At 54.3% G+C, this 10,740-nt stretch overlaps 2 protein-coding genes across 2 annotated transcripts; both read right to left on the bottom strand.

Annotated features, from left to right (window-relative positions):
* Positions 1-139: 139 nt before the first annotated feature.
* Positions 140-1,297, bottom strand: VOLCADRAFT_93664 (uncharacterized protein; the record flags this gene model as incomplete). Its single annotated transcript, XM_002952878.1, has 1 exon — positions 140-1,297. One exon carries the CDS (start codon positions 1,295-1,297, stop codon positions 140-142), a length of 1,158 nt encoding a protein of 385 aa, XP_002952924.1.
* A 2,309-nt stretch (positions 1,298-3,606) lies between these two features.
* On the bottom strand, positions 3,607-10,376 carry VOLCADRAFT_118201 (uncharacterized protein; the record flags this gene model as incomplete). The annotated part of the gene is made up of 13 exons (XM_002952877.1): positions 3,607-3,656; positions 3,818-3,954; positions 4,407-4,494; positions 5,000-5,087; positions 5,566-5,600; positions 6,193-6,254; positions 6,306-6,406; positions 6,612-6,750; positions 8,120-8,277; positions 9,095-9,207; positions 9,633-9,768; positions 9,868-10,093; positions 10,327-10,376. The coding sequence occupies 13 exons, from the start codon at positions 10,374-10,376 to the stop codon at positions 3,607-3,609; spliced, it is 1,383 nt and encodes a 460-aa protein (XP_002952923.1).
* Positions 10,377-10,740: the final 364 nt, after the last annotated feature.

Genomic DNA, 10,740 nt, shown 5'->3' with positions numbered 1-10,740 from the left:
TATGCTCACGCGCACATGCATATCCAAACGCTCTAAAAACGGTACTTGCTTCGGCCCCCCTCGCTGCGGTAGGAACGCTGCGCGCCGTATTTTGTGAGTCCATCAGCTTCCCACCTCGGGCTCGTCCATCCCCCAACGCTCAGTCAAACAACGCTTCGGTCACCACCAAGCACACCAAGCTATTAAGCTGCGCCTCCATCTGCGTCTCAGCCGCTCCAGCAGGCGCCGGCACGCTTGTGTGACGAGACTCTAAGCACAGTAACTTGGCCTCCACCTCACGCTCCCAGACATCGCACTCCACAATCCGCAACTTTACGCAATCACATACCCCCGATGTGCGCCCCCGCCCGCCACGGGGGAGAACTCGCCAGGCTTCTACGCTGCCGCGCGGTGCGGCGGCAGCGTCCGGTGAGGTTGCCCAGCCCGCCGCCTCTGCATCTGGGTCACTGCCACCGCTACCGCTGCTTTGTGCATCCCAGGAAAACAGGCTCATGCTGCTGCTGCGACCGCTTTCGTAGCCGCCGCACTCGTCCGCCGCTCCGCGGCAATCCGAGCCCAGGGGACTAGGAATGCTGCTGCCGGAGCAAGAGGAGGCGGCAGTAGGGTCTGAGAGGGGCGGTACCTCCACAGACTCGTGCAAGGGCGGAGAAGTGCTGCTGAACGCCGACCTACCGCCGGCGCCAGCGACTAAATCAAGACCCAGATTGGACAGTTGAGTAGCAGCTAGAAGTGGTGGGGCTACGTAGGCAGCAGTTGTCGCTGAATTGGCCTCCAACAGCGCGCCTTGAGTTGAGGAGAGATCAACCTCCGTAGCGGCCAAGCACTCGCCACGCAGCCAGGCAGAGAAATACCCTGCACTTCCAAGCTGCCGTCCCCAACCGATGCCGCTTGAAGAAGCATTCACAGAAGCGCTACCTGATGCGGCTGCATTAGCCGTATGGTGCACATGCGCCTGGGATGCCGGAGGGCTGAGCTTCTCTGGGTCCATCCAAGGCGCAAAATAATTGTGGCTTTCAGTAATTGGAAAGCTGTTCCAGTTAAAGTCATCGTCTTCGTCGGTCGACATAGAAGGTGGCGCAGCACGATGAGACGCTGACTTGAGACACGACGGCGAAGACTCGCCGCCAAATCCCGACAGGAAGGCCGTGTCGAGGGAACACCTCTCAGGCGATGTAGAAGGTGGCATGCAGGCTCTCTCAGGCCTTACCAGCTTGTGCAAAGGAGGTTCTGCCCCGTCACGTATTTGCGCATACTCGTCCAAGCCTGTCGCGTCCAATTGCGCCGGCATTCTAATCATTTTTATGTCAGTCCCAAGTAAAAAATAATATATATCTTGCTCGTCGCGGAGTTTATAAAAAGGCTGTTCTTGCCTTATAAGGTTGGCCTGCAGGAGCGGTATTCAGTCAACGTCACTGTTAGGATGGTCAAGCTGTGTGCAAGAATCGTATGTATTTTTGATGAAGAAAATTTGGGCACGTCCATCATGTCAGCTTCTGGAAGGACGCTTTGGGTGCTTTCGCCGACGTCCGTGTCGCACCGCAGGTAAGCGCGGTTCAAAGAGACACAAGAGCCATGATCCTTGAAAGTAAGACTGCCAATGCAAATAATTAAGAAGGCTTACCTATTTTGCATTTCTCGTGGACAGCTTGGCGCTTTTCATTCGACCAGACGTGACCATCGGCGGGAAGTTATTAGGTACCAGCCATTTACCAGGCGCTAAAATTTCTTGGGTTTAATACAGCTGCTTCTAGGAGCTGCCGATTGAGAAAGAAGCTCACGCTGCTGCAGCCTGAGTCGGCAGCAAACTTAGTAACCGACGTGTACGGACATTGCTAAACCAAACAATTTGTACACGATTTACGGCGCACAATTAGATAGCTGCAGATAGACATCCTGTAACCCTCACTGAAGTCATTAAAGATAGATCGTTGCAACCGCCGGCATTGGAAACAATCAAAGCCCACATTTAGCCCTCCACTTAAATTTTGAATCGTCCAATAAAAGTAATAAATAAGGCATAAAAGCTTGATAGCCGGAGTGACAGCTGGGAGTTATTGAGTAGTTTTTTGATGGGTAAATGAAAACCACCATGTTTGTGTGAATGCAAGTTACGCTTTAGCTAAGTAGCAAAGGAGCTTGCGTGATAGTCAATGTCCGCGCACTTTGTCGTCCATGACTAAGGGGCCGGCCACTAGCGGCGGCACCGCGCACCTGCAAATCCTACACATCCTCCTCATCCCCAACTTCCCCCACAAAAAACCTTCATTCAGGCAACATCACCGATGAGCTTTCTTGCTGTGGCGGCCAATGTTGAGTGACCCACAAGTGCCATCTTGGGCACCTGATGCACGCAGCAATCTTACCGAACATATAGTTCATGGACACCCACATAATACTCATATCATCAGAACCCAAACGAAATGAGCCATCAACCCTAGAGGCCCTATAGCCCTCTAACCGCGCTAGGACAGATATGCAGGTGGATTTGAAACAGTCCATGACGCACCCACGACTCTCATAATTACACAAACTGCTGAAACTTTGGCTTTTCAGCACGTACTAACGCTGCGGTTGCATTGTTGTTGTTTGCATCGCCCATGCGATTTGAAAGTCCCAGCGAAAGCTCCAGCGAATGGTAACCATTAAGATAATTTTTTTTACTTCGATTTGAAAGCCCCAGCGGATGGGGACGATGAGTATACGCTAAGTATCAAAATTATTCCTCTATCGCAAACGCACCCCCGAGAAAAGGTTGCGACATTCTCCCGCGGCATCTTCTTCTTCCCGTGCGCTGCAGTTACAGTTTATACAGTTGCAGTATCCGCACAAGTTCCGCAGGTTCCGTCTAAGCCGGGGGAGCCATGGACCGTTGGTGAAAGTTCATGTTACGGTGCCTTTGGGGTGACTATCGTCATCCATCCCGGCCCCTGTGCAAGTGCGAAGCGCCGGAGAGCTCTGCGCGCCTAGCCTCCCAGACCTCTCTCAGAGAAAGCTGCTAGCTGAGAGAATGCCAGCGGGGGATGCCAACCTCAGTCATGATGGTGCGCATATTGCGCCCCATATTGAACCCCGAGTCACGCCCATGCTTAGCCCTCAAGCCATCATAAGCATTGCATTCTCAAAACACATGTAATTCGTCTTCCACCGCTCCACAGTCGCAAAGCCTGCGGGTACGTGCAGCATGCTCACGGTCGTGGGGCGCCTGTTGACCTCCAGAGCTCCCAACAGCCCATCCTAAAGGTCATGAGGACCTGGTGCAATCGCTACTAGTAGGGGAGGGCGGTCCCCGCGTGATCTAGCCACCCTCGGGCGCGGCCCCCCCGAGGGCGGTGGCGCCATCCAGTTATGATAACGACACGCCCTGACCCCGGGGCCACCGGGGTGGGGAAGCCCCTGGGTTCGCTCAAGGTGTTCTCGTGTTATCGCACGTCCCGACGTGCATCCCGCCACTTTGAAACATCCGTCAGGATGCTCCCAAATTTAGGGGGAGCCTGAGGGTAGGTGGCTTAATGCCGTACGGACCACCTCTTTAACGGAGCGGCGCAATGTCCGATGTCGCCCTTCTTTTATTCAACGGCTGTATGGTGCAACACTGCCACGACAGCCTCATAGTACCTTCGCAGCAACCGTGATGTACGTTTCTGAAGTAATGGACCCTGTGCGTACGGCACGTACACATACACATATGCCGTACGCGCCGTCACTGCTGGCCTACAATCCACCGTCCCGTCACTTGTCGTCCCCTCATGTGCCGTACATCGCTGAGGACCCTACTGCCATCAAAACCCCTGAAAGCAAGCGTCGTACTGTACGGCACCTGGCTGCGCAGTGCTGCCGTCCAGGCGCTCCCACACTCGCTCGATGGTGGTGGGGACAACGTCCCGTGGGTCGGTCGTGCCCCAGCCGTCTGGTCCGTCCGGGTGCGGGGGCAGATCCTCCATCCAGGTGTAACGACTAGTCGCGGCGGCGGCGGCGGCGGCGGAAGCGGCGGCGGAAGCGGGGGAGCCGTGGGTTACGGGAAATGGCTGCGAGGGTCCCGGGAGTCCATCCTGACGGGGCCTGATCCGCCGCTCCAGGGGATGTGTGTGTGGGGGGGGGAAAGGGGGGGAGGGGGAGGCAAGGGAGGTAGATGTGGAGGGCGGCGAAGAGGGAAGAATGGGGGGTAAGGGGTAATAAGGGGTAAGATAAGCGATATGTGTGTGTGTGTAGAGAGGGAGAGGAGAAAGCTGCTGTGTGAACCGGATAGACAAGTCGTACATGTTAGTCGTTAGGTATGCGGGTTTAGAGTGGGGCGAACACGTCCACTCCAGGTAGCTCAGAGAATACATACATACACACATGCATACATACATACATACATACATACATACATACATACATACATACATACACAGCTGCCCCCCCACCTGCACTGGATATCCCTCCAGAAAGCGACCATCAAGGTGATCCGGTACTCCTCAGGACGCGGACTGGGGCCGCGACCCGGAATAACACCTGGGGGGGTTGGGGGGAGTGAGGGTGGGGGGGATTTGGGGGGGAAAGATTTGAGGGGGAACTGCAAAAGATAACAAAACATCAACTGCCAAAGGTGGGGAGGGGAGGGGAGGGGAGGGGAAAGGGAGGAGGGGGAAAAGACCAGCAAACGGGTAGTTGGTTGGTTGGTTGGTTGGGGTCTTGGGGTGCTGCGAAACAGAGCGGCAGTAGCAACGACCCAACGACAACGGCAGGGGAACACAAGGGATAAAATAAATACAGAAGAACCTGTAAAGAGTACTTAATGTACATAAACATGTACATAAATAATAAAGCCGACCGCAAGAAGAAAAAAGAATTCAGGAGTAGTAGGACGGATGAAACCACCGCGACACCTCACTCACACTCACACGAACCCCTGAACTAAAACCCCTTACCTCCCCCCGATCAGGAGACGGTACACACAACCCGAAGCCAAAGTACTGGCAAACTCCCATCCACCCTACTCAAATTTCCCCTGCCGTACCGTGCAGTACGGTACTGTCAAACATCCCCAGTCTATTTTCCGCGGGGTATACCAGCCAGCCGTGCGGGGCCAGAGGACCGCCCAGGAGCTTTTTTTGGGGGGGGGGGTGAAAGAAGGGGTGGGAAGAGGAGGGGTGGGAAGAGGAGGGGTGGGAGAAGAAGGGTGGTTGGGAAGAGGAGGGGAAGAGTAGTTGAAGGGGGGTAGGCACAATACGATTTGTAATATTAGGTAAATAACAATTGCTGCCGTCCGCGGTGAGATGGGGAGAAGACTTCTTTTGCGAAAATGCACAAATTGCCAAAGTCCCGAGGCTTTAACTGCCTGTGGGTGGAGGGCGGGAGGTGGGAGGAGGCGGGGGCATTTACGGTTTAAGAAGAGGCACGGGAAGGGGTGGAGGGGAGGGGAGGGAAGGAAAGACCAGAAAGTGGTTAACAAGAACGAGGAAAGAACGCGCAAGTTGAACCCGCACTAACTAATACACACACATACATACATACACGCATGCCTACACAAAAAAAATCACTTGCTCCTTCCCCTCCGCCCTACTCCCCCAAGCCCACCCACACCTGTGGCGTCACCAGCGTGGGGCCCCCCACAACCCCTGTATAGCGGGGTTATCCGGGGGATTGAGTGGAGGGGGGGAAAGGGGGTAAATGCAGGGGGGGGAAGTGCAGAGGGCGGGGACGGAAAAACACACACAAGCGTATGCGGTGGTGAAGTGAGAGAGAAAATGAAAACCAAATTGCAGGAAAACAAGTGAACCAGGGCTGCAGGGCTGCTGTCAGCCAGGTGGTGTGTGTGCGGGTTGATTTGAAAGAGACAGAGAAATACAAAAACACAAAACACGAAAAAAAGAAGAGGGAAGGTAGCAAGTACACACAAGGTATAGGCCTTCGGGCAAACCACTGAACCAAAGAAAAGGAAGGAGGGAGTCAACGGCGGCAGAGTCAACGGCAGAGAACCGATTCGAGAGCCGGGACGGGACGGAACCACCCGAACATAAAACATTTCTTAACAGTTCTCATTTCCAAATATGTCTCCATTTTAATTATTTCAAATCCATTTTAAAAGTCTCCATTTCAAATCCCTCCCACACCGCTCATTCCATCTCTTCCTCCCCCACGCACCCTCCCCCCCCCACCGAACACGAACGCACAAAACAGAAAACCCTAAACCCCCCTGGAGCAGCCTACCCGTCAGGTAGATGACGCAGCTCACAATGGGGTTCCGTACACCGCCCACTCCCTCATCGTCGCTGTCGAAGTGCAGCTGGTGGCCCGAGGGGTGGCGGCGGCAGTGCGCCCACCACTCGGCAAAACGAGCCTCGGCGACGGCGGGGAAACGCTGTACGGCAATGCGGTGCAGCAGTACGGCGGCCTGATGGATGGCGCTGAGACAGGGGGCGCCCTGAGCAAAGAGGGGTAAGGGGGCAGGGTGAGAGGGGTTTAGGGGCTGTAAGCAGACAGACAGACAGACAGTTTACCTCCTCTTTCTTCCCCTAACCCCTAGAATCCATCCATCCCGCCTTCTCAATCCCCCTTTTCCTTCGCCCCCCACAGATAAAACACATTCCCCCCGGCTCCCCCACGCGCCCTCGCATTCACACCCTCACCAGTTCGTGCATATACGAAAAGTACCCGACTCTGCCGTATCCGTGTTCCGACCAGAAGCGGCTGTTGGGAGACAGAGCGGATCTAAGGACTTTCAATAGCGGGAGGGGCAGTGCACCGTCCACTGCTCGTACATAGCGACTGTAGTCCAGTAATGGGGTTGGCGAGGCTGGCGAGGGTGAAGGAGGAGGTTGAGGAAAACCCGCGGCTGCGGCGGTTGTGTCGGTTGCGGCAAAGTCGTTCCCGGAAGCAGTGGACGCAGCGGTGGTTACGACGGTTGTTGTGGTTTCGGAGGAGGATGAGAGACGCGCATCCAAGGGGTAGTGCAGTACCTGTTAAAAAGTAAAAATAATAATAGTAATAAATTAAAATATGTTTTGGGGGCGGGAAATAGGTGTATGTGGGCGGGAGGTTCGAGGGGTTGGGGGGTGGGGAAATCATGGGTTTACGGCGGTTAAGGGGTCCAACTGTCAACCAACGTCTGAAACACCGGTGAGGGCGTTGGTTGGAGGGTATGGGGGAGAGGGGGAGAGGGCAAGTGGGCGAGAGGGCGGATGCCGACGGCACGAAGAAGGTCTTGGGGGGAATTCAGGTCTATGAGTAAACCCTAAAAACCCGAACTGGTTTGCTGTGGTGCTCGCATACTTCTATTATCTCAATTTCTAGCTGGCGCGGGGAGACCGGACCGCTTCCACAGAGGTAAGGATCTACAGATATACATATATATGTACTAAACATAAATGTAAATACAGAAATGTATTATAGGACTATACAGACAGCCAAGCCAATAAAACACGAGTATTCCACATTTCGCACGTGGCGATTTCAACACCCTAAACCTTCGACCCGCCCACATCACCGCCCGCAGCTCATCCTCAACTGTGACACGCCGCCTGGCTTTCCTTGTATATGTATGTTGGCACAGGGTGTTAACTTCCCAGCGGCCCCCTTTCCCGGGGCAGTCCTGCTCTCCCCTGCTAGAGGGGCACCCTATTCCGTCACCCCATCCGACTTCAGAATGTATCGTTGGGTTCGGGCAACTCACCACCAGCATCCAACCAAATCTAGCGGATCAACGGCGCATCAACTTAGTTCCTGGTCAGCTCGCAAGATGATATTATCACGTCCTACACCGTCCATATGATGGGGGGCCACCTCCCATTACATCACTCCTCAAACACCCGAGGAGCTGGCAGGCGGATTTGAACCCGGGTCGACTGGATCGACTGGGAGCAGAAATCAGGCCTTAACTTCTACCAGCCGCCTGCCATATGTATGTATGTACGTACGTATATGTATGTATGTATGTATGTACGTACGTATATATGTACGTATGTATGTGTGCGTGTATGTGTGCTAACGGCCGCTCTCCCCCCAATCCAATCCTCTAAGTGCCACCCTCTAATCGCTAGCTGTACATTCGCCATTCGAAACCTCTTCCTCCCTCCCCTCCCTCCCCACAAAACCCCCTCTCCCACCCACCCCACCCCAACCCCCAATCCCACCCCACGCATACACACATACCTGCCGTGCGAGCCTGTGTGTGAACTCCATGGCTTCCAAGTACGGCACCGCCTCCTCATCCCGACCCGCCTGACACAACAACATCGCCAGCGACCGTACGGCACCTTGCCCCGCCTCCCACTCCCGCCGACATGCCGCATTGGCCTCCAGCAGCAGCAGGAACGACGACGACGACGATGATGATGACGACGGGTCCTCTTCGCCAGCCCCCCCTCCTCCCCCCCCTCCTCCCCCCGCTAGCAGCCTTTCCGCGACCCCTATTGCGGCTTTGAGGCGCTCCTCCGCCTCTGAGAGGTGGCTCGGGTGGTCGGAGCGGGCCAGGAGGGCCTGGACTGGGGCGGAGATACCACGAGAAATATCAAGGGGTACGACGAACCACTGGCGAATAAAGCAGATCTTCAGTACTTTATGTTTTTTTCAGTACCATATACATATATATATATATATATATATATATATATATATATATATATATCGGGGGGGGGTATAAGATGACGCATAAAAGAAAGAGGAGGAGTCAAATACCGACTGACATCTAAAGTACTAAAACTGCCGTACGGGTTAAAAGGATAGGGGCCCCTGGCAACGACATCAATGCCCCGGGGGGGAAGGGGGAGAGAGGCAGGAGGGTGAAAATTACATGGTAATGCAAGAAACATGGGGTTACTTGCCTTGCCGCGGCCCCATTGGCACACAGTGGAGGGGCGGGGATTGCATGACGGTGCTGTTGGCTTTGCTTTATGCATCATCATCATCATCATCATCATCATCATCATAATAATAATAATAATTATTATTATCATTTTATTACTATTATTATTATTATTATTATTTGTGATTTCCCCTGCCCTCCTCCCTCCCACCTTCGTTAATTCATGAAATCATGATACACACATCATGACATTCCCCTGCCGCGTTTTCCCGCGTCTTCCCGCGTTTTCCCGCCCGCCTGAGGCCTCACCTGCCCCAGTGCCGCCCCCGCCGCCACGAAGTCAGGGAACAGCTTCAGCGCCGCCTCCAGATGCAGCTGCTCTAGAAGCTCCTTCCGAGGGAACATGCGGCCCAGTAGCCTGCCTGAAAATGTCGGTTGTTGGTTGTTGATTGTTAGGGCAATTTGCAGAGATAGCATCATGTGGACGAGCGGGGTAGCCGTACATGTAAATTGCAAAAGAAAAAATGATGTGCATTAACGTCCGAAGAAGTAGTCGGAAAGGCGGGAAACGGCGAATGAGGAGAATGTAAATTGAAAAAGATGTGCATTCCTAACATCATAAGGGCCGTAGCAATAGGAGAGCTGCAGATTAGGAGGGAATGCGAGTCTTAAGCGATGGTGCTTGTGGGTTCATGTTCAAAAGAGCTGCAATCTACGAACGAATAATTCAGTTATGTGTGTTCGTTGCGGTGCCACGTGACCATCACCGTACCAAATCAAAAAGTCCTTTTTGTGCAGGAAGCACGCATTTCGGTTGGTTTCTGTTGGGCATTCGTAAGTGTCGTACCGATCTCGAGGTGCGCGCTGGCCAGCAGGAACCCCGGCTCATCTTGCCAGTCCCCGAGATCCAGATCCAAGCTATGTCGTACCACGCCGCTGTACGACGCCATTCCGGGCTCGAGAGCCTCTAGCGCCGCCCAGGCCTCCGCCAGCGGGTCCATGGCCCCATTTGCCGATGCCTGTGACTCGCCCCCTCCATGGCCTTTCCCAGCCGCAGAACACCCGTTACCCGCGCTAGCTACTTCTGGGTTCATGGTCGTTATTGGCGTCGTCGTTATCATCGCTAGCAACGGCGAGTTGCCCGCGGCTGCTGGCGACGGCTGCGTAAGGCCCATCTGGGCCTGCAGCAGCCTGCAACAGGCCGCCAGGCCGGTCAACGCTTCCGCATCCGCACGCGCGCTGGTGGGCGGAGTCCAGTTGCGGATTGCTAGCAGACTACGCTTGTAGAGAGACAGGGGAGTAGGCGCACTGTGTAAGGGAGAAAAGAGGGGTGGGGAGGAAAAGGTGGAAGGCGCGGGGCGGTTCCGAGTTTCGGCTTTCGATAGAGAAGTGGCGTACATTATGGTCCAGATGTATAAAGGCTCGGATACTGTGATACATGAAAGGGGGTAAATGATAGAGGTTTGGTGGATTCGGGCTGAGTATTGATGCTAGACGGCCGCTCAGCAATCAGATGTGTCGGGGAAATGTGGTCAGGTTACCTCGGGGCAGCTGCACCCTTCCGCTTGGATACGCTTCCTTTTGGCGCCATGACGGAGGCGGATTTAACACTGGGTAATTGGAGTTTTATGCTGGCACGGGTCTGGTTCTGGCGGCGGTCATGTCGCCGACAGCAGTTGACTTGGACGCTACTAATGGAATGAATATCAGGCAATATCGCCGCAGAGGAGACTTTCTACATCGCCATGTTATTAGACGAACCTTTATAAGGCTCAAAGTGTGACCTGTTTGGCCAAATTGCAATATGTGCAAGTCGTACTAGAGGGCTGACTCCCTTAGCACAAGACTGCGCAGCGAGAAGCAGTCTACGTGATCCTATTGTTTTTTTTATTGTAGATATAGGGTTAGGGTTTAGTTGGATTTCTTATTTAGGAGGTCGCGACCGACCCAGGGCC

The sequence above is a fragment of the Volvox carteri genome (assembly GCF_000143455.1).
Source record: "Volvox carteri f. nagariensis unplaced genomic scaffold VOLCAscaffold_33, whole genome shotgun sequence".
Taxonomy (NCBI): Eukaryota; Viridiplantae; Chlorophyta; class Chlorophyceae; order Chlamydomonadales; family Volvocaceae; genus Volvox; species Volvox carteri.
This window is presented reverse-complemented; position numbering and strand designations above follow the sequence as displayed.